The following is a 24,268-nucleotide window of genomic DNA, read 5'->3' on the forward strand; positions in this document are numbered from 1 at the left end:
GACTTGGTCTCAAAAAAAAAAAAAAAAAAAATGCAGCTGGGAAAAGAAAGTGGGAAGGCCACCTACAGTTTGTGAGGAGTTTGATTTGATTTTTGGGCTAAGTATCTATTGGAATATAACAAAACTTAAAACACAGTGGCTTAAAACAACAGCAAACATTGATTCCCTCACAGTTTCAGTGGCTCAGGGACACTCATGAGATTGTAATCAAGATGGTCGCCACATACTGTATTCATCTAAAGCCTCTTAACCAGGGCTGGAGGACCCTCTTCCAAGGTGGCTCACATACTCACAAGGCTGGCAAGTGGGGGCTGGCTGCTGGCAGGACGCTGTGTTCCTCAACACATGGCTGTCTCCATGGGGTCTTCATGACATGGGGAATAGCTTCCTCCCTAGTGAGTGATCCAAGAGACAAAGCAGAAGCCTCCATTTTTTATGACTCCACACATAATATTTCATAGTATTTTATTGCTTGCATAGGTCAGCCTTATTCCGTGTGGGAGGGGACTAGACAAGAATCTGAATACCAAGCAGCAAACAATACTGGGGGCCCTTTTGGAAACTGGCTATCACAGCTATTCTATTTAAATGAGAATTTCCAATATATCAAAAGACAGACGATTTGCCAAGTTCAACTGCATCCCCCTTTGTAGTGTTTATCTAAAAAAACAAACAAATTCAGGAACATAACAATTCTCTAATTTTGACTTCCAAAGGACCTAGTCTTAAGTAATCCATCTTTTATCTGTAAATCATCTCCTGAAATATTATTTGCCTCCAGAATGAAATACTCTTGCTAAAATTATTTGGTAATAAACAGCAAGCACCAACTTTAGCTGTCTTGGACACAAATGAAGGGAATCTGGGGGAAAGATTCTGTGGTGTCTCACAGAAACCTTGGAAGGACCAGATTACTAAGCCTCAACAAGGACAGAGAACAGGGTGGTTTTGGAGACTTCAGTTCCTGCAGGACAAGGCTCTTCTCTAGGAGTTGCCACCACTGTGACTCAGCTCCCACACCCCAGGCCCTCTCTTTTCAGAATGGCCAGATTCCTGTGCAATTTGATGGGCTTCAATTGGGTCAGGGGTGCTCCAGCCCCACATAGACTCATCACCTACAGACAGGGGAGTAAGGGACACAAACTCCACTACTAAGGTCCCCTTGAGTATTGTATTAAAGAAGTTCCACAAGATGAGTGAGTCTTTGGGAGCTGAGTACCCACCCCAAGATATACTTTCTATAAAATGCAAAGATATATTGTACTCAGATGGTCACTACTGAAATTTTATTGTGAGCCTGATTTTTTGATATGAGTATATGCATGTTTGAATGTGTTTTTATGTAAAACCATTTCATTATTGCTATGATTTGAATGTGTCCCCCAAAGTTGGTGTTTTGGAAACTTACTCACCAAGGCAAAAGTGTTGGGAGGCACGGCCTAATAAGAGGTGATTAGATCAGGAGGCTCTGCCCTCAAGAATGGATTAAAATCATTATTGCAGAAGTGGTTAGTTGTCTCCAGGGTGGGACAGTTATAAAAGCAATCCAGCCCCCTCTTGCTGTCTTGCTCTGGAGAGGTTTCTCACCATGTGATGCCCTCTGCCAGGTTATGACACAGCAAGAAGGCCCTCGCCAGATGCGTCTCCTCCATGTTGGACTTCCCAGCCTCCAGATCCCTGAGCCAGATAAATTTCTATGGTTTACAAATTACCTAGTCTGTGGTAGTCTGTTACAGCAATACAAATGGACTAAGACAATTATCATATCTAACAAAACAAAAATTCTTTCAAATATCATCATGTATCCATTCAAATTCAAAATTTCTTGATTGTGTCGAAGTAAGGTTTTTTTTAAACGTTAATTTAGTTTGATTCACATTTCAATTTTTAGTCTAGCACAGGATCACCCACTAGGGAGCATTTTGAAAAAGTGTGGAGTGTTTTTGGTTGCCCCAATGATGGGTAAGGGGCTTACTTCTGGCAAGTAGAGGCTGGGACCCCAGGCAGCTCAATCTTTTACTGTCTGTGAGACAATCTCACCATCTCATATATACTTACCCTATGCTCCACACAATTTTCAAATGTTCTACTAGATATTTACAGAGTTGTTTATAACTTGCTTATAACTATCTGAGCTTTAAAAAGTAACAATTTTATATGTAAACAGAGAGACTTCTTAAAAATGATTTTTAATATGCACTAACTATATGCTAAGAATGAAACTACTCTGTAAATTAAGGGAAGATTAGAGTTTGTGTTGTTAATTTATTTACCAGATTTGCTCACTCTTTTGGAAAATCACATCATTGACTGCCACACCACTCATGGTAATTGAGTCTCCAATATGCCTGTATTAGTTTTCATTCATAGCTGTCATAACTGTGGTGTTTTGCTTTTAGGAAATAGTGCCTATCTTATCATGTATCCCGCATAGTCCTCTCTGAGTTGTTGGCTATTGAAATACACCCCTATGTGTGATTCCTTAGCTTCTTCCTACTCTAATTGTTTCTCAGTCCTTCTCATCATGCCTGAACCAGATACTGTGGTCTCCAGCTGTCTTTCTCTTAGAATAATGTCCCAGCATTTAGGTTTGGTTGGGGACGGGAGCAAGGGGTGGGCATGAATTTCCTGAGCTTCCCTGGCATTTGCAGGGAGACAGCAAGGGAATACCTCTGTGGGTCACAACAGAGGGAGAGCCAGCTGAGCTTGCAGGATGGAAACATTTAGTAGGCTCCCTCCAGCCATCACTGTCTCCACTACTGCTGACGCCACCATCCATAACAAAGCTTCCAATTTGCAGGCTTCAGATTCAGCTTCTGTTTCCTGAGTGCCTCCACTATACCAGCCATTGGGCCAGGCATCCAGAAGCCCTAAGGTAGACCTCATCATCCCTGTTCTACAGGAGAGGAAAACCAAGACTTGGCTACTACAGTATACAAAGGGTGTGGAAAAGTCCTCCTAGAACCCTTACCCTGCTTCCAGGAGGAGCTGGACAGTCCTTTCCAAGTCCAGGCAGAAAGGAGTCTTCTCTTTTTCCATTCTCTTTGTTACTTTATATGCCTGTGCAGGCTTGGTTGAGGAAGAAGGGGGGCCAGAAGGAAGTCTGGCCAGATGGCAGGGTAATAAATGACTCTGATTTAATAATTTGTTGCTCTCCTCTTAATTAAAAGGCTTTTCCCTAAATGATTTGCTGATCACACAAACAGCACACACTAGTTGGGCGAGGACTGGGGGCCCAGGGAAATCTAGACTGAGAGGAGAAGGCATTGGAATAAAGAGGTGGCAGATGGCAGAAGAAGCCCACCCTCCATGTGCCAGGGTGGGCCCAGCTTCAGGAGCTCCCTCCTCCTCAGGTCTGAAACAATTCAATCCAATGATAGAGCTTTGGGGGACTGGTTCTTCTTTCAGGCCTCAGCTTTTCTGGAAGCTGACTTTGCCAGGAGGCTTTTTAATTTCTGGGATGAAGATGTAAGCTTTATTTTATCTAACATGTGGCTTTGCATTCAGTTTCCTCAAAGCCCCATGTGGCCTTGCAGGGTGATCAGGTAGCCTTTGGACCATTTTGCATATAAACTGTCACTTATACACTTGATCTACTGGGGTGGTGGTCATAGAGGGGGACAGGGCACCCATTGTTCCAAGCAGCGTCCTGTCAATATCTGCAGTTGCAATCAAATGACACTAAATAGTGTCAATGGATAAGCTCTCTATTGCTTCTTTACAACTGCAATTTATAAGTTCCTGGGATTAAAATCTGCTTTCCAGCAATTATCACACAGAGGTATATTTTCAAAGCCTCACATGTAATTAGAACATGTTATTGATAAAGTGCTAGCTGAAGGTTTAGACTTTGAGTCTGTTCATGAGGGATCAGTTTTGTTAATATTGATAATGTTTTCCCCCTTTAATGCAGTTAGGAGTTAGATTGAGATGCCAAATTCAATCAAAATGCACATCTTATCCCCCGCCAAGGGACTTCTGGCTCTCTTTTACTTGTTCAGACTTGTAGAAAGGACCCCAGAGATCATGTCATATAGGAAAACATCCTGCCAATCTATAACTCTATGTTAAAGAATAAACTCTTTTACACATTATTTTGGTTAACTAGATTTTTCTCAGCATTTGTGCTTCCATCAGATTGGATCATCCTTGCCATAACCACCATCTTCCTATTATTGCTGGATTCCAAATTTCTACTTAGCCAGTTCAGACACCACTTCATCCGCTTAACCTTCCTGATTCTGTATTCCCTGTGTCTCCATCATCAGAGCTCCTCACTAAACCCCCAAGGCCATTTATCTGTGATTGATTGATTGATTTCTTTTTAGAGACGGAGTCTCACTATGTTTCCCAGGCTAGAGCACAGTGTCTATTCACAGGCATAATCATAGCCCACTAAGGCCTTGAATTCCTGGGCTCAAGCAACCCTCTTGACTCAGCCTCCTAAGCAGCTGGGACTACAGGCACACACCACTGCACTGATCTTATCCACAATTCTTTTTGTATTATATTTTCCACACAGGTATTCTCTCTTCTCCTAGTCTTTAAGTTCCTTGAGACAAACTTTCTTTTTAGTGTTTGTATTTCATCTGTTGGCAACAGTATCTTGCACACAAATCATAAAGACCAAGTTGAAGAGGCTTCTTACTTTGTTTCATCAGTCTGCTAATATGTTATCAATACCACATTAGTTTTATTATTGTAGCTTTGTAGTATATTTTAAACATTAATAGAATAATAACTTACATTTATTGATTACTTAATGTATTCCAGGCAATGAGCTAAGTGCTTTACATGATCTCAGGTAATCCTAACAGGAAGTCTATGGGATAGGTACAATTATTTCCATATTACAGATGGAAAAAACAAAATTTAAGGAGATGAATTTACTCCAAGACAAATGCAAAAAGTGCAGAACAGTGTATATAGCACACTGCCATCTGTATGAAAGGGAAGGGAAGATAAATAAATGTTTTTACTTAAATGTGCATAGAATATATCCAGAAAAATATGCAAGAAATTGATTATGTAATTGAAATATAATAATTATATCCATGATTATTATAAGTCAATTAAAAATAAACAATTTTTTAAAAAAAGAAATGGATGACATTGGCTGCCTGCTGGGAAGGGAATGGGATGCGGGAGTTAAGAATGGAAGAAGAGCAGAATCAAGTTTTGGGTGTGCTGAAGCTCATACAATTTGGGGGGAGCACTTTTACCAAAAAAATACAAAATTAGATACAGAGCCTTAGAAGGGATATATGCCAGTGAGGATCCCTGATGCCATAGGTTACTTTTTAAATCTGCCCTCAGCAGAAAGGAGACATTCCACTATATATACTTTTGTATATATTAAATATATGGAGCTTTAATCATGTAAATGCATTGTCTATTCAAAAAGATACAGTTTTTTAAAAATTTGTATTTTTTGTTTTGCCAGGCACAGTGGCTCATGCCTATAATCCCAGCACTTTAGGAGGCTGAGGCCGGCAGATAACTTGAAGTCAGCAGTTCAAGACCAGCTTGGCCAACATGGTGAAAGCTTGTCTCTACTAAAAACACAAAAAATAGCTGGGCATGGTGGCACATGCCTTAAGCCCAGCTACTCAGGAAGCTGAGGCAGAAGAATCGCTTGAACCCGGGGGGCAGAGGTTGCAGTGAGCCAAGATCATGCCATTGCACTCCAGCCTGGGCGACACAGTGAGACTCTGTCTCAAAAATAATAATAATAATATTTTTAAAAGCCAGTTCTCCAACTGACTGCATAAAGCAGGACTTTTACATTTTTCAAAAAGTAAATAACTAAGTTTTCATTTTTTCCAGAAGCGGAGGTGTCTGTGCCTATAGCAAGCTGGAGGGGGTGCTGAGGAGGAATTCCAGAGTTGCCTGTTTTACGGAGGCAGGGTAGAGGGATGTGGGGATTTACCTTCGTAATTCAGAATAGAGATTTGTGTCAAATGTAAAAGGCATATACTGTCGTAACATGGAAAAATGAAAAAAATTAAAAATAAAAGGCATATACTGCACATGTATACATGTAGGGATAAGAAAAAGAGACCCTGCTTTTTCAGAAACGTACAAGAGAAAATTAAGGTAAAAACTCAAATAATATTGCACTGATTGTTAAAAGGGAGCTAATTTCCTGGAAACCAGTGCTGAGGACCAAGGATGTGAGCAGACGGGATGCTAATGCTCTTTCCCAAATGGCTCTGATGGCCCGTGGTTTTCTATTATTGCATCTAGGAGTAGCAGGTCCCTTACTGTAAAGTATCTAGAAATCAGTCAGGCTCTTAACCACTCAATTAGGGTAATTTATCCTTGCGATGAATGGGACCGTTCCTTCTCCCTGATTTAGTCTGGGCTGTGCCTCCATCGAATGCAGATATAAATAGGTCTGTTTGGGGCAGAAAGCCAGCCTTGTATCCTCCCCACCCTGAGGTCTGAACCCGCAGCTTGTAGCCTGGCTCTGTGCAAGGGGCTGATTGTAAGTCCTCCAAGTCAACAGGAACACAAAATAGCTAGCAGCCCCTCCATCTATCTTTCCCCCACGGACAGAACAAATTTGCAGAGAATTTGGACAGAATTTGCAGATAATTTGGAGCAAACACTAAAGAGAATAATCTGACAATAAGAAATGTGAAATGCTGGAGAAAGGGAAGGAAGGAATTGCCTTTTGCCCAGTCCACAGGAATCCCACACTTTGGATGGTTATTTTGGTGCCATCTTAGTTACAGTAGAGACAGGATGCAGGCCTCAAAGCCTTCCTTTCCCCTACTCAGGAAATTCCTTAAGAACTGATTGGCCTTTTGTTTGTGTGTGCTGTTTTATTTCAGTCAGGGGTAGACCCCTCTTTCTTTTTCTATTGAAGACCACTCAGCTAGAAAAGAGGAAGGCAATTGGTGGCCATATAAGAAAACATCAAATCAGCGTGAGGAAAGGCTAGAGGAGGGAAATATGAAATGTTTCACTTGTACCCTTTGAGAACTGAAAACCAGGAGCAATTTAACACATACAGCAAACTGGGCGAAATAAGCTTTAGCTCCATGCTATGGGCAGCTGGATGGGGGGTTAGAGGAGCACAGAAAAAAAAAAAGAGAGAGAGAGAGAGAAAGAGAAAGATAAAAAGTAAATAGATATAATTTACTATAATAAAATGAAAAAGAATGACACAAAGAGACAAAGCATACACATGTAGAATTAAGGAGTAGGCCAGGTGCGGTGGCTCATGCCTATAATCCTAGCACTTTCAGAGGCCGAGGCAGGTGGATCACCTGAGGTCAGGAGTTCGAGACCAGCCTGGCCAACGTGGCGAAACCCTATCTCTACTAAAAATACAAAAATTAGCCGGGTGTGGTGGCGAGTGCCTGTAATCCCAGCTACTTGGGAGGCTGAGGCAGGAGAATCGTTTGAACCCGAGAGGCAGAGGTTGCAGTGAGCCGAGATTGTACCACTGGACTCCAGCCTGGGCGACAGAGCGAGACTCCCTCTCAAAAAAATAAATAAATAAATAAAATTAAGGAGTACAGAGGGGCAGGTGAGACAGAGGGACAGAGGGACACAGGCAGCCTATCTATTCGCCCCCTTGTGGTCCTCAGGGACATTGCAGACAGCCAATTCTAATCCAACCTTAACATTTCACATCTGTAGACAAAAATGCACTTTGAACACTTAGGCAATTTCCAGTGTGGTGGATACAATTATATATATTAAGAGTAGACTATTGATCAAAGGCTTATGGTTCTCCACTTGCTGGAGCTACAGAGTGGCCTGCTGGATGAGTAGAAGCAACTAGGATGCCTGAGATCAAGTTTGGGCTCCAGCGTTCTCTATATCCTTGCACAAGCTACTTGGCTTCCCTTTGCCTTCATTCTCCCTTAATAATCATGAAAGAACATAATTTTTCCAATCTATGTCTCTGTAAAGAAGCTGCCTCATATGCAGGAAGAAATGGTCCATAAGAAAGCTCAGCCCAATGTGATGGCTCACACCTGAAATCCCAGCAATTTGAGAGGCCAAGGCAGGAGGATCACTTGAGCTCAGGAGTTCAAGACCAGCCTGGGCAACATAGTGAGACCCCATCTCTACAAAAAATAATTTTAAAAGTTAGTCGGGCTTGGTGGCGTGTGCCTGTAATTTCAGATACTCAACAGGCTGACGTGAGAGGATCCCTTGAGCTGAGAAGTTCAAGGTTGCAGTGAGCTACGATCACGTCACTGCATTCCAGCCTGGGGTGATAGAGCAAGACCGTGTCTCAAAAAAATAAAAAAGAAAAAGAAAGTTTAGTGTATGACCTTGAATTTCTTTTTCTTTTCTTTTCTTTCTTTTTTTGGGGGGGGTTGGGGGGAATCTCACTCTGTCACCCAGGCTGGAGTGCAGTGGCACGATCTCGGCTCACTGCAACCTCCACTTCCCGAGTTCAAGCGATCCTCCTGCCTCGGCCTCCTGAGTAGCTGGGATTACAGGCATGCGCCACCACACCCAGCTAATTTTTTTTGTATTTTTAGTAGAGATAGGGTTTCACCATGTTGGCCAGGCTGGTCTCAAACTCCTGACCTCAAGTGATCTGCCCGCCTCACCTCCTAAAGTGCTGGGATTACAGGCATGAGCCACCATGCCTAGCCGAACTTGAATTTCTAAGCCAACTTCATGTCTATTGTGGCCAACAGGGGGTGAGCAGTAGAGCCCTGCACGTGCATGTGCATCACTTTATGTGCCACATCACTTTATGTGCATGTGCTAGACTCAGACATTCAGGCTTTCTGAGATAGAGAGATGGTGCTGGAGCTACCTCCAAATAGCTTTCTGACCTGTCCATCCAGTTCCATCACCATCATCTCTTCCCTAGACTCCTGCAACGGCTTCCTAAGAGGTCCTCCTATCCCCACTCTGCCCTTCTGTGGGGCTTTCTGCACACAACAGCAAGTAGCTTCCTGAGACACACAAGTTACTCCACTCTGGTTTGCATCTCATTAGGGGCCTCCTGCTGCTCTCAGAACAAATTCCCAATGTCTTTGCGTGGTACTGAAGAACCTGGACGTTATCTGTCCTATTTCTCTCCCCGGCCCCATCTTGTGTCCTTTTCATCCTCTCGCACCTCCTCCAGCCAAGCCGGCCTCGCTTCCACTTCTCAAACATGCCCAGCTCAGCTCTTCCTTGCCTGGGCTCGATGTTGCTTGCCCCTGCAGCTCATTCAGAACCCGCTTCCCTCTGAGCTCCGCATGGCTGCCTCCTCTCCTCCTTCAGGTCTCCCCTGGGGACACCTTTCCTGACCACTCTGAAATAGTTCCCTCTTAAGTGTCCTCTTGGGCTCTCTGTTTAGGTCCCTCACAGCACTTATCATTTAGCTGATTTGTTTCTTTTTGTTTCTTTTGTGTGGGGGGATCTGCCTCCCTAACTAAACTGTAAGCTTTATTTCAAAAGGGTGACATCAGCAACGCAGCCCTGGTGCTTCTGCACACCGTGCAGCCCATAGCAGGTCCTTGAATTTTTGTTAAGTGAATATAAGAATCAATGGATGGAGGCCGGGCGTGGTGGCTCACACATGTAATCCCTTTGGGGGATCACTTTGGGAGGCTGAGCGGGTGGATCGCTTAAGGCCAGGAGTTCGAGACGAGCCTGGGCAACATGGCAAAAGCCTGTCTCTACTAAAAATACAAAAAGTAACCGGGCATACTGGTGCACAACTGTAGTCCCAGCACTTGGGAGGCTGAGGTGGGAGGATCATATGAGCCAGGGAGGTAGAGTTTGCAGTGAGACAAGGTCACACCACTGCACTCCAAACTGAGTGACAGACTCAGACCCTGTCTAAAAAAAAAAAGAAAAGAAAAGAAAAAGAATGAATGGTTGAAAAAAGAATGAATGGATGAATATGAACAAAGTGGAATTTGCAATATTGAAGAAACAGAAAAAAGTAAAATTTCCTAAGTCTAAAAACACTGGAGCAGGGTGTCTAGGTGGGTGCTTTTAGCAAAGGACAGACAAAGCCATCCCAGCAGAAAATGTGCCAGGTTCGAGAGAGAGGCTTGTGAACTAATCACAGCCACCAAGACCAGTTAGAGAAATTCAGACACTAGGAGAACCCTCATACCAAGCCATGGAATGCATGGTGTAAAGAAATTACACGAAGATTCTGTCTCATAAGACATTTAGAGTCGAAGGAGAAGGAGGGCTAGAGGAAGGCAGACAAGAGGAGGAAGAAAAACGGAACTGTCAGACTCCAAGCAATTAAGTCCATCATAACGGAACAACCGCTAAGGAAGGTGAATTTCTTGGCTTATAAACCTTTACATTACTCCTCTGTGCTTTGGATATGCAAATGTCTTTGCCAACCGGCAGCATCTGAGAGGGAATAGCCTCCTTTTCCACCCAAAGTATTGCATCTGCTCCTGAATCTCATCACAGCACTCTAGGTGTAATTAACCTGAGCGATGACATGCCCTAGGGGTGGCTGTCAAAAAAGCTCTCCCCAAAGGGCTGTCAAGCGCTCTCTAGGGAATCCTTGCCGAGGGAAGAGGGAAGCCCTGTACTTACATCACTATCAGGTAAGCTCCAGAGAGAGGGACTTGAAACTACTTTAGGGTGCCCAGACATACACTGTCAGGCAAGGGCAAGCATGCAATCACTATCTGTACATTTAATTAGTATCTAGAAAGAGCCCTACTAGGGGACTGAGGTGCCTCATTCCAGCCTGGCCTGTGCCAGGTCTATGACATCAGGCATAGCTAACTTCTCTATGCTTCCATTTCTTTAGTTCTAAAGAGAGATTAATGCTCTCTAAGGTCCTTTCTAAATCTCAATTTATGGGTTAAGAAAAGAAAATGAGACAGATTCTCTTGAAATGTATTCGTAGCGCTGCTATTACACTTTGAGGACCCTAGAGTACACAAGGTGGATAATTAAGAGTTATAGACTGGAAAGAATATGTCTTAGATGCAACTCTTGTCCTCAAGGGACCAAAAATCAAAGATAACCTAGAGATGATGTTGTGGAATCCTAAGGGACTTTGGTTGAACCTGAGAATGACAAATTCACATAATTTGGATCCTTTTGTAAATGTTGCCTTTTTGCACCTGTATTTTACAGTAAATTTTCAGCTTATTGAGAGTTCAGCATATTTCAGGGGAGGATGAAAAGAAGGAAGGAAAATGGAGGGAGGGATGATAAAACTCCTTTGATTTGAGAGTTAGAAGTCAGGGTTCTTGGCCAGGCACAGTGGCTCAGTCCTGTAATCCTAGCAGTTTGGGAGGCTGAGGCAGGTGGATCACTTGAGCCCAGGAGTTCAAGACCAGCCTGTCCAACATGGTGACACCCTGTCTCTACTAAAAATACAAAATTTAGCTGGGCATGGTGGTTTGCATCTGTAATCCCAGCTACTCAGGAGGCTGAGGCAGGAGAATTGCTTGAATCCAGGAGGCGGAGGTTGCAGTGAACCAAGATTGTGCCACTGCACTCCAGCCTGGGTGACAGAGTGAGACCTCGTCTCAAAAAAAAAAAAAAAAAAAAAAGAAGTCGGGGTTCTCTGGATGCAAGCAACAAAGACTGACTTTGGTTAATTAGAGTCTCCCCACTCCAAAAATAAAAATAAAGAGTTCACTGGAAGGCTAAGGGCAGTTCACAGAATAGCAAAATCAAAATCAAGGCTCAGGAATAACAGGGTCAGGGTGACTCTCGAAGCTGGGTGACAGGGACTAAGGAACAGGCTCCATTCAAAGCCACTGCTGGGCTATATCAGTTCAGTTGTCTTTTTCTCATTGTATCATATCCTTGTAGATTAAGTTCCCAGAAGGAGGGGGTCTGGTGTTTTCCCTCGTATCTTACATCCACTGACTTCCCCGAGAATGAGGCCCCTTGATTAACACTCTTCCAAGTCTGCATGAATTGGGGAGGGATGATTACTCCAGAGAGATGGGAAATCAATGTTCTTCCACCTGAGGAAGTAGCTTTGGCAAAATCGAGGTATTCTTCTGGGGAAGCAGCAAGACTGCCACTTGGTTGGGGCACCCCACTGGGGGCTGGCAATGCTCTGCTTGCAGTGGGTCCTGGAGCCAGGCTGCTTTCCTGGGAGAAAGGGGTGTGTTTTTACAACACATAAAGGTGCTGCTATGGACTGAACTGTGTCCCCCCGAGATTCACATACTGAAGGCCTAACCCCTACTGTGACCATATCTGGTGACAAGACCTGCAAGGAGGGAATGATGGTTCAGTGAGGTCCTAAGGGCAAGACTCCGATATGACAGGATCAGCGTCCTAAGAAGGGACACAAGAAGGGGCTGTGCTCTCTCCCTCTCCACTGCGTGAGGACATAGAGAGGAAGAGAGTCCTCACCAGAAATCAATGGCTGGCAACTCGATCTTGGACTTTGCAGCCTCCAGAATTGTGAGAAGATAAATTTCTGTTGTTTAAGCCACCCGGTCTATGGTGGTGTTTTTTTTTGTTTTTTTTTTTTGTTTTTGTTTTTTGTAGCCTGAGCAGACTAACATAGGTGCCATATGGACTGGCAGCCGATCTGGCCTCTATTCCCTCACCTATGAAACCAGATGGTCTCTAAAGCTCCTTCTAGCTTTAAAATGCAATGTGTCAATATATCCATGAATCATCTATCAATGCATATTTGCTTGCTGCTCAACTAAGTCCTGAGCTACTAATAATAGGAGGCTGTCGAGTAAAATACAGTATGCCCAGTTACATTTGAATTTCAGATATGTTTAAATCCATTTTTAGTGTATGTCCCACACAATATTTGGGACAAATATTTGAGATATTTGTTAAATCTGGCTGTTCTAGTTATTTGTCTTCTGTTCTCCAAATACTGTAACCTTTTGGAGGGAGAAAAACTGGACCTTACTCATCTTTGGATTCCCTTATGGTGGTGTCTGCCAGCTTTTTGGATTTCACTGACTAAACATTATTGGATTAAGTTTTGGAAGAAAAAAACAAATTTTTATTTTGCCCAATAAAGGTATTTATAATAATCATCACTTTACTAAAGAAAAACCAGTTAAACTTTAAAACCTATTAAATAGACTCTCAGGATTTTATAATTGTAAAAATTTAGTTTTACAACATATTCATTACATTATCCTTTTGTTTGCTTGTTTCTGAGGCAACCAGGTGATGCTTTGAACCATTTTGGCACTGCTCAGGTGACCAGTGTTTGGGAGCTGCAGCTGTGCTGTGTTTGGTTGAAGGTCTTATATGACTTCTGGACATTTTTGCTTATCTGCTAGGAAGCTCAAAGTCAAATTGGAGCTTGACTGCTACAGCTGTCTTCACCTCTCCTTTCACTCCTTGTTTCCTGTGTTTTCTTCCAGGCCTTTAATCTTTTTTTACTAAATGAATTTTCATTATAATCTACCTTAAGAACTGGTGAAATACAGTTTTTTAAAAAGCCTTGCATACAGTAAGACCTCGGTAAACGATGCTACTGACAAAGCAAAGATGCAACTATTGAGTGGGATCTAATTAGTTTACTTTCTGAAGATGATTATTCCCCCCAAATGCATTTTTTGTTGTTGTTGAGATGGAGTTTCACTCTTGTTGCCCAGGCTGAAGTGCAATGGCATGATCTCAGCTCACTGCAACCTCCACCTCCAGGGTTCAAGCGATTCTCCTGCCTCAGCCTCCTGAGTAGCTGGAATTACAGGCATGCACCACCACGCCCAGCTACTTTTTGTATTAGATGGGGTTTTGTAGAGATGGGGTTTCACCATATTGGCTAGGCTAGTCTCGAACTCCTGACCTCAGGTGATCTGCCCGCCTTGGCCTCCCAAAGTGCTGGGATTATAGACATGAGCCACCACACCCAGCCTCAAAGGCATATTTTAATTTCCTATTCTTAGAATTTTAGAATGTGAGAGCTAGAAAGGTAATCACATCTTCTAACTCAATTCCAGACTTACTGAATTGGAATTTCTGGGGTAAGATCTGTGAATCTATAAGAATTCTAGGATCTAACATGAGGATCCACTGGTCCACAGGCCCTCTTAGCATATGTCAAAGCAGGATATCATTTTACAGGTGAGACGACTGAGGCCCAGGAAAGCGAAGTGATGGTCATATGAATCGGTGACAGGCATGAGTCAAGTGCACGGCACCCAGCTTTCTTAGCAAATTAACTGACTCTGTTGGGAGACAGGAAGGGCAGGGACAGGTGTTCATTAACTAGTTTCTGTTCACACTATACAGTAGGAAATGAGCACTAGGTATAGAGAAATGGACGATATAAGAGATTTACCTCAAATAATAACAACATCCCTCTCTTACCTGTTCTGGGATTTCACAGTTCACTAAGCACTTCCCCTCATAATACCTTGCTTTGATTCTAACAAGGAGATTTACCAAGGTAATTGTTTTCTACATTTACTTTACAGATGAGAAAATGGAGGCACAATCACTGGGTATGTCAGGTCAATAAAAGGGGTAGAGCTGAGATTTGAATACTTTCTACTACTAAACCTCACACAGATCCCCTAAGACAGGCAATGTCTTTGTCATTTAAGACAAATGGGCCGGGCGCAGTGGCTCACACCTGTAATCCCAGCACTTTGGGAGGCTGAGGCAGGTGGATCACTTGAGGTCAGGAGTTCGAGACCAGCCTGGCCAACATGGTAAAACTCTGTCTCTACTAAAATTACAAAAATCAGCCAGGCATGGCGGCATGCACCCATAATCCCAGCTATTTGGGAGGCTGAGGCAGGAGAATCATTTGAACCCAGGAGTCGGAGGCTGAAGTGAGCCAAGATTACACCACTACACTCAGTCTAGGCAACAGAGTGAGACTCTGTCTCAAAAAAAAAAAAAAAAAAAAAAAAAAAAAAAAAAAAAAAAAAGCAAGGAAGGAAGAAGGGAGATTATTTATTGTTTCAAAAGTCACATAAATTCTACATTATTATTTTAGAAAATTCAAATCATTCTGCAAAATAGAGATTAAAAAGCTGAAAAGTGTATTTCATGCCACTCTGCTCCTGAACAGTTTGGTGACTTTTTAAGTTTCCTTCCCAGACCTTTATGAGTTTACATACATGTACAGGTAAGGATTAAAAAAAAAAAAAATCAAACTACACACATTGCTGTGCTTCCTTTTTCTTAGCATGTCTGGTCCATTTTTTCAAATCCTTTAGTAGACTTGTTTGTTTTTAAATGAGTCATGTTTGAAAATAGAACAATAGCAACATTCATATGCACACTGATAGAGAAATGTTATATTTATCACCAATGGTGCTCAGGATGGCTCAGGATGTTGGTGCTCAGGATGGGGTAAAGTGACTCTTTAAGTCTCATGACTAATCTTCTCTCAAGAGGAGGGGCTATGGAATCAGAATCACAAGCTAGCTTAATAAAGCCTTGAGAAATATTATCAAATAGCTGTCTTAGTTTCTCCCTCTGTAAAAGGGGGACAAGAATGTGTTCCATAGGTTGTAGTGCGGTTAAATGAGGTAACTCATATTTATGCTAAACACAATGACTGATGACTACAATGATGACGATGATGGCAGCCGGGCGCAGCGGGTGGGGCTTAAATAGCAAGTATAGCAATACCAGGAATGGATGCCCCGGGGAGATACTTTTTATTAAGAGCTGCCAAGTTAGTATGGCTGTCTGGGATGCCCTCTGGAGACAGCAGACTCCGGGTTTGGAAACCTCAACGTCCTAGGCTTTCAGGACCTAGTGTTTGGCTAAACCTCTGGAGAACTACAACTTCCAGGGTGCACCACTTTCGCCCCGCCCATGACGTTGCAGCTCCCGTTTCTCGCCAGGCTCCCGGCCCGAACTACAAATCCCAGAAGACACTGCAGCCCCGCTCGCATTCTCGTCTCATCATTCTTACTTTTGGAAGCGAAACTGCGGCCGCGTTGCCTGCTGGGAAATGTAGTTCAGCGGTGGCCGAGCCCTTCAGGCCTGGCCGCTACAATAAGGCTGGCGAACTCGCAGCGCTTGAATACCCGTGGCCTAACCGTCCACTCGGAAGACCGGTCCTGCTCGGGAGGCTCTGCAGTCGCGCCTGGGGTCAGGGCCGGGGGCGAATGCGGCTCGCGTTCTAGGCCTCCCTGGGTGAGAAAGTGGTAGACTGGCAGGAAGGCGGCGGAGGCGGACGAGACCAATGCCAGCCTGGAGGAGGAAGTGGGCCAATGGGAAGGGTGAATCCAAGTGGAGATCGTAGGGGTGGGAGTGGGGCGTGGCGCCCGCTTACCTTGAGGCTGGGTGAGGCTCGCCCCGAAATGCGGGGCGTGGGGGGCGGGGGGCAGAGGTCCCTGCCTAGAGGGGAAGAGGGGCGTCCATGTGGCGGAATGGATTTATGGTTTGGGGCTGATCAGTGGGTCTTATGGCCGAGTCTCTCTGGTTAGTGGAGACAGCTTACCAGGCCTGGGATCTGGGGAGTTTGGAGGTGCAGGAGATCCCTGGTTGGAAACTTAGGCAGGAGTGTGTTACCCAGAGAGACTGAGGGCTTCTGCTGTGCACCTCCAAAACCTTTTCCTAACCTCTTCACCCCTTCCTAACTGCTAATGGTTGGAGAAGGTGGAAGTTCTCCGGGGATAGATACTTCGTGGTGGGGGAGGGGGGAGGGGGGTTGGGTTCTGGCCAAAGGGAGCCCCAGCAGGGAAGGAAGCCTTTGAACCCTATAGCTGCCCAGAGGCCTAAGCAATGCTACTGGAGTACCCCTACATCATCATTCTAACCGTTACATAGCATTACATTAGATGCAGCCTATTTAGTCTGAACCAAGCCAGACAAATTGGTGTGTCCTGCCCCCTACTTCTAAAATATTGTAAACATGTCTCAGCTCATAGGAAAATAAATGTTCCGGGTAAATTCATGGAAAAAAATAATCAGGGTGCAATATGGAATGTTTACAATGATCCTACTTTATAATAAATTCTTATATCTCCTAAATATGTGCCATTTTGTTATGGATGAAAAAAATCCGAACTATATACTCTAAATTATTAATTTCAACTGTGGTTATTGATGGCTGGTAAGATTACAGAGTAATTTTATTCTTTTTTGTTTACATCTTTATGTAGCATCTTAATTTGCACAGTGAACACATAATTTTTTTTTTCCTGCTCCTTATTTTCCCAGGAGAGTCAGTCAGTTGCTCCGTGTGTTGTGTTTTGGAAGTCAGGTCCTAAGGCCAGCTGCTCTGGCTTGCACTGAGCCACAGGCAGACTGATTTGCCAGGAATGATAAAAAGGGGTGAATGTGAGGGGAGAATTCAGTGTGCAGTCTATGGGAGGCTAATGCTTTTTTCCTTCTTCTAGGTTGGAAAAAGACTATTTTAGCAAGTGTCACGCCATGGTATGTGGTTGTTTGGTCTATTTCAGTCTAATCTATTATGCTTTCTGGTTAAAAATGTCACCTTTCTCATTATCTGATGGATTTACGTTGCAATGCATAACTTTCTTAGGTTCTGATAACTCACCTTGGCTGGGCCATGTGAGTTATCAGAAGAGTTACTCACCATTTTGGCAGTGCTTCGAACCATTGAGTTACCATGTGAGTTACCATGTGAGAAGGAGAGAAATATTGCCTCTGAAATGCCTTTTTAGCTTTGGATTTGCTTTTTGCTTTTTTTTTTTTCTTTGAGAGTTTTGTTCTTGTTGCCCAGGCTGGAGTGCGGTGGCACGATCTTGGCTTACTGCAACCTCTGCCTCCCAGGTTCAAGCAATTCTCCTGCCTCAGCCTCCCAAGTAGCTGGGATTACAGGCGTGCACCACCACGCCTGGCTAATTTTGTATTTTTAGTAGAGATGGGGTTTCACCATGTTGGCCAGGCTGGTCTCAAACTCCTGACCTCAAGTGATCCACCTGCCTCAGCTTCCCAAAGTGCTGGGATTACACCCGACCTGCTTTTTGCTTTTTGATCAGGGTCTTTATTTCAGCATATGCTGCCTACTGTTTCAGTGTGTGTGCAATTATAAAAGAAACTTTAATACATCCTTTAGTTGTGTTCATTATGCATTTTCTGGGACAAAAGCTTGTTAAAATCATGGTTGGAGTATGGCAATTAATACATGTAATGTTCATTTCATTCTTCTTACTTTCTTCCACAGCTTTTGCCAACTTTCCAATTAAAGGTTGACATTCCTGCATAAGCATTTCTCTGTGAAAATGTCCTTGCCTCTTACAGAGGAGCAGAGGAAAAAGATTGAAGAGAATCGACAAAAGGCTCTGGCCCGCAGAGCTGAGAAGTTATTGGCAGAACAGCATCAGAGGACTAGCTCGGGCATCTCCATTGCTGGCAACCCATTCCAGGCCAAGCAAGGCCCATCCCAAAATTTCCCAAGGGAGTCTTGTAAGCCAGTGAGCCATGGTGTCATTTTCAAGCAACAGAATCTCAGTAGCTCATCTAATGCTGACCAAAGACCTCATGATTCCCACAGTTTTCAGGCAAAGGGAATATGGAAAAAGCCAGAAGAAATGCCCACAGCCTGCCCAGGCCACAGTCCACGTAGTCAAATGGCTCTCACTGGAATCTCTCCTCCCTTGGCACAAAGTCCTCCAGAGGTCCCCAAACAACAGCTCTTGAGTTATGAGTTAGGTCAAGGTCATGCTCAGGCTTCACCTGAGATCAGGTTCACACCCTTTGCTAACCCAACTCATAAGCCTCTGGCCAAACCAAAGAGTTCCCAAGAGACACCAGCTCATTCCTCTGGACAGCCTCCCAGGGATGCTAAGTTAGAGGCCAAGACAGCAAAAGCCTCCCCTTCGGGGCAGAACATTTCTTACATCCATTCTAGCTCAGAGAGTGTAACGCCCAGGACAGAAGGAAGACTCCAACAGAAGTCAGGGTCCTCAGTCCAAAAAGGAGTGAACTCTCAGAAGGGAAAGTGCGTAAGGAACGGCGATCGTTTCCAGGTGTTGATTGGGTACAATGCGGAACTCATTGCAGTGTTTAAGACCCTGCCCAGCAAGAATTATGGTAATGTCTTCGTTCTTCAGCTTTTTTTTTTTCTTATTTTTGGAGTCTCTTTTAATCTAACAGTTTCTCATAAATATTAAGAGAGTGCATTGGCACATGCTGTCCATCCAGTTGTTAAAAATTTTTCAATTTTAGCTTGTTTCCCTTCATAATAGTCATTCCCTCAAACAGCTGCTAAACTTGATGGTTGTCACATGGCCATCTGGAGAACAGTTGAATGTTACTGAGAAGACGCTTCCTCTGCCAGGTGCTTTATATGCATTGTAGCACTTAAGCTGAACAGCAGTTTTTTTGAAATAAGTAGATGTTATTTTAGTTTTTAAGGCGATGGAACTGGCTCAGCAAGATTAAGTGACAGGCCCAGTTTCATTGGTCTGGAAAGGCAGCGTCAGGATGTGACTAACTCAATTACAGGCCAGAGCCATTACTCCTCATACTGCTTTGCCTGACCACACTACGACCTGGAGAACTTGGATTCTAGTCCTTACTCTGCCCCCAGTCCTCTTAGGTGAAGTTCATAACTTCCCAGGGCCTGAGTTGGATTCCACTACATGGAATAAAAGAATTATCTATATTTACTCTTTGTCCTCTACAGAGATTTTTATAGATCAGTGGGGGCTTGCTGGTCAGCTGTTTTGAACTTGGCATCCTTCATTCATTCATTTAGAAGACAAGCTTGTGTTGAGTGCCTAAGTACAAATTGTCAACAGTCATCAGCCCTCTGTTTTGTTTCAGATCCTGACACCAAGACGTGGAACTTCAGCATGAATGACTATAGTGCCTTGAGTAAGTAGACACATGGTTGTCTCTCATGGAGGGTGACACTGGCGCTGAAAATCTTTAGAGTATCACATGTAGTCTAGCTTATGGTGTGCATGGCTTTACAGGTGGTGAAAACCCTTTCAGGGCACCCCCCCACACTCCTTCCCACTCTGTCTAGCCTAATGAGGCAGCTCTGTGGGTGAAGGCCGTTGGTAGTATTAACAAAAGCTAGCACTAAATGATGCTTGCTATGCATTAGGCTATTCTAAGCCCCTTATGCTGACTTTTATTCCTTAATAATGACTTTTTTACAGATGGGGAAACTGAGGCCCAGGGAGGATGAGTCAGTAACACAGGGTCACATAGCCAATAAGTTGTACAACTGGGATTCAAACCCTGACAGTCTGACTTCAGACTACACATTCCCACCAGACTATGCTGGCCCCGGCGGTGACAGGCAGCTCAGGCAGCCTGCCAGCCCCTGCTCCCAGGAAGGTAACAGTTCAGCAAACAGCACAGATCCTCAGAGTACTCTCTGTGCAGCTAACTACTCAAAAATGCAAGGAGGGGGCATTGGCCAGGCAAGTTCCAGCTAATGCAGTGTCTGGTCATAGTCAGCACCTGGTTACGTCCCTCTGTCTTCTGAGAAAACTGTCATACACTAAAGTTTTTGTCACTTGATCCTGGTACATGGAGCTTGCACACCTGTGTCAAAGCGTCAGCTTTGTGTTTTCATCTTCCATTTATTTTACTCTTCTCCCCCAGCTGCCATTTCTACACCCTCTCTTCCTCCCCCCAGCTTAAGAAGGGAAAAGATAAGGATGTATGCTTAGGTCACTTTGCAGATTTGGGGTATGAGGTAGGATTATCTGGAGGCACCAGTACAGTCTCTGGGAAAGGTGGTTTGGGCCAGTGATGGGACAGCTCCCTGCAGAATTTCCTGGTTTTCTCCTTGGCCTCCAATTCTTGAAATGTGTACATTAGGCGATATCTTTCTTTGGTAGCTGCTAGTGTTGTTAGTTTGCGAGGGCTGCCGTGACGAAGTACCACTGACTGGGTGGCTTAAACAATACAAATTTATTTTTTACAGTCCTGGAGGCTGGAAGCCTGAGATAGGTAGGGTTGGTTTCTTCAGAGGCCTCTCTCCATGCCCTGCAGGTGGCTGTCTTCTCTCTGTGTCCTTGTGTGGATTTTCCTTTGTGTGTGCAAATCCCTAGGGTCTCTCCCTTTTCTTAGAAGAACACCAGTCATTGGATTATCGCCCACCTTGGTGACCTCATTCAACTTATTAACCTCTTTAAAGGCCTTATCTCCATATACAATCACATTCTGAGGTCCTGTGCTGTGTGTTTAACATGAATTTTGGAGGGACACAATTCAACCCATAACGCTGCTGCTGCTAGCTCCGTCTAGCGAGGGCTCATTTTTTAATCGATTTATTTGGTGTTGGAACGGGGAGACCCAAGGCTCTGGATAAAGATTGCAGATTTTGACACCTGGTATTCTCATTGCTGGTGATTTTAAACCAGTGGTTTCCCCTGTTGCGGTTGTTTTGTCTTTTTACTCTTGTTCTGACCACGGTGCATGGTGACTTAGATGACTCCTGCTTTTGCAGATTCATTTAGGTTTTTTGTGTGATATCGTTACTTTTTTTTTTGAGACAGAGTCTCACTCTGTCGCCCAGGCTGGAGTGCAGTGGTGCGATCTTGGCTCCCTGCAACCTCTGGCTTCCGGGTTCAAGTGATTCTCCTGCCTCAGCCTCCTGAGTAGCTGGGATTTCAGGCGTGTACCACCATGCCTGGCTAATTTTTATATTTTTAGTAGAGATGGGGCTTCCTCCATGTTGGCCAGGCTAGTCTTGAACCCCTGACCTCAGGTGATCTACCTGCCTCAGCCTCTAAAACTGTTGGGATTATAGATGTGAGACACTGTGCCCGACTATCATTGCTTTGTGTAATGCTCCACATGTTTTGAAAACCATGTTTATTGGATACAAAATTCTCCATATATACTTCTCAATGAAGCTCATAGAAGAGAAAAAAAATTCTCCATATAGCTTTTAGATGAATTTTTCTAATTGTTTGGCTCCTCTGCATCTTTACCAATGTGTTACACACTTGAGCTTTTGCCTGCTGAGATAAACCTTGAAATTCCTTGCCATAATTATGGATTTGTGAATTTCTCCTTGTATTTCTAAGTTTCAGATAGGTTCATGATTGTGTGTCATGATTGGCTTTTTATTGGTATAACATATAAAATTGTCTCTGTGTCAGTCTTTCTGTCATTTTGCTTTAGGTATATCTCTGGATTTGGCTTCATTAACCCTACCACATACTCACTGTAGAACATATTTTGACGTGTGAAGAAGAAAAACTATCCCCCGTAATCTCCCCACTCAACTAACCATTATTAACATTTTGGTTTCATTCCCTCCAGCCTTTTTTCTATGCGTTAAAATATAAAGTTTTATATATGCATATAATTTGTACTTTGCCCTTTTAATTTAATACTCCAGCATAAAGCATATTTACTTTACTGAATATTAACAGTTAATTCTAAGTGATGAAAATGTGTCCATTATCATAATGGGCCATTTTGACCTTCAAGAAATGGTTTCGTGTTGTTGAACTACTTTTGTCTTTTCCAGAATTTTTAATACAAAATAAATTTTGATAGCTGTATAACATTCTGTCTTATGAATGTGTCATACATTGCTTAAATTGCTGTTGTTTATTTTTTCCTGCTTGATTTTAATTGGCTGCCAGTTTTTCCAGTTTTAAAGCTGTAGAGGAACACCTTCGTACCTAAGTTTTTGTCTGTATTTTCAACTGGTAGTTGGGATAGATTCCCAGAAGTTGAATCATTATTCTTAGAGCTCTTGCTATAATTGCCAAATTGTTTTCCAGCAGGTTTTATTCCCAACTAGCAATATGGATGTCTAATTGTTTCTCATCCTGCAAGTTTGAGAAGTAAAAAAGTATCTTATTTTTCTGATTATTTGTGAAGGTGAACATTTCTTCAAATGTTTCTTAGTCTTTTTCCTCCTGTTTTGAATTGGCTACATCTCTACCCTCTTCTTTTGTGGTCTTAGTACTTTTTTAAAGCATGGGTTCTTTTTATATTTCTTTACTCAGGGTTTTTTTCCTTTCACTCCAGTGTGTGTCTGTTGACAGCTTAGTGTTACACAGCTGAATTTGTTCATTATAAAATGCATCTGTAGTAGATGAAATAATGTTCAGAACTGTGTGTTTGTGACCTGGTGATCCTGGTCCTCACTCCTTTGTTCTCTGAGCAGTAGACAGAGTAGCGACCTAGGAGTGGGCTTAACTGGGTGATTTGTGGTGTGCTGACTTCAGTGGCTTCTCCAACACCGTGCCAGAAATTATCTAATAAGTTTATTCATCCTGGCGAGCTTCCTCTTCCCCTTGTTAATTTCTGAATTTTAAATGTTTTGATGTGAAAAATGTAGGGAGGCCAGGTATGGTGCCTCATGCCTGTAATACCAGCACTTCGGGAGGCTAAGGTGGGTAGATGGTTTGAGCTTAGGGATTTGATACCAGCCTGGGCAACATAGCAAAACCCTGTCTCTACAAAAAATACGAAAACTAACCGCATGTGGTGGTGCACACCTGTAGTCCCAGCTACTGGGGAGTCTGAGGTGGAGGATAGCTTGAGCCAGGGAGGTTGAGGCTGCAGTGAGCCATGATCATGGCACTGCACTCCAGCCTAGGTGACAGAGCAAGACCCCGTCTCAAAAAAAAAAAAAAGAAAAGAAAAACTTAAGGAGATGGAAAGTTACATTCAGCAAATATTGAAATTCCCAAAGCCCCAACTAAAAAACACTTTCAAGTCTTCCTAATCTAACAGTGCCTTTTCTTGCCTTCCTGCCAAACCTAGTGCCTCTTGACCATGTCCCTTCCCCACTTTCTCCCTCTTCCCTTGCCTGTATTTCAAAGCCACATCATAGTCCCCTGCTTTATCACTTCTGTTCGATTCTTCTTCTTTGGCAGTGAAAGCAGCCCAGAGCCTCCCCACGGTCAACCTGCAGCCTCTGGAATGGGCCTATGGCAGCAGCGAGTCACCCTCCACCAGCAGTGAGGGACAGGCCGGCCTTCCATCAGCTCCATCCCTTTCGTTTGTCAAAGGGCGATGCATGCTCATCTCCAGGGCCTACTTCGAGGCAGACATCAGTTATTCACAGGACCTTATTGCGCTTTTTAAACAGATGGATTCCAGAAGATATGGCAAGTAATTGGTCTTTGTCTGATTCCCAGAATGTGTAGTGGTCTGTGATCTCAACATAAGGTGTTTTTCTCTACCTTGAATATTCAAAAATTACTTTCTTGGGAAAGACTTCCTGTTCTGCTCCTCTTCCTATAGAAAGATGACACGTTAATTGTTCCAGATAGTAAACATACAGTGGCGGCTGTTTTGTCATAAGGCCTCCCAAAGAGAAGACCTCATAATTTCCCCCTGGTCAATATCTTCTTGGTAGAAGCAGGTAAATTCCTGCTTCAGCCATTTAAAACCCATCTGTTTTTATTTTGGCCTTTGCAGAGCAGAAAAACAGGTGGTTGCCATAAAA

The 24,268-nt window shown here is 43.5% G+C and overlaps 1 protein-coding gene across 5 annotated transcripts in view; it reads left to right on the forward strand.

Annotated features, from left to right (window-relative positions):
- The first annotated feature begins 15,788 nt into the window (after window positions 1-15,788).
- The window catches only part of SMARCAL1 (SWI/SNF related, matrix associated, actin dependent regulator of chromatin, subfamily a like 1), a 70,913-nt gene continuing 62,433 nt past the window's right edge, over window positions 15,789-24,268 (forward strand). Inside the window, exons 1-5 of one of the 5 annotated variants that reach the window (XM_008971918.4) lie at window positions 15,789-16,008; window positions 17,262-17,298; window positions 18,053-18,921; window positions 19,657-19,707; window positions 23,694-23,927. In XM_008971918.4, the coding sequence (XP_008970166.1) occupies window positions 18,111-18,921; window positions 19,657-19,707; window positions 23,694-23,927 (1,096 nt within the window). In that variant the 5' untranslated portion in view covers window positions 15,789-16,008; window positions 17,262-17,298; window positions 18,053-18,110. Of the gene's footprint in view, window positions 16,204-17,261; window positions 17,299-18,052; window positions 18,922-19,656; window positions 19,708-23,693; window positions 23,928-24,268 lie in introns of all 5 variants that reach the window. The other 4 variants (XM_008971919.4, XM_003818587.5, XR_004670316.3 and 1 more) reach the window with 4 other exon arrangements.

The sequence above is a fragment of the Pan paniscus genome, chromosome 13 (assembly GCF_029289425.2).
Source record: "Pan paniscus chromosome 13, NHGRI_mPanPan1-v2.0_pri, whole genome shotgun sequence".
Classification (NCBI taxonomy): domain Eukaryota; kingdom Metazoa; phylum Chordata; class Mammalia; order Primates; family Hominidae; genus Pan; species Pan paniscus.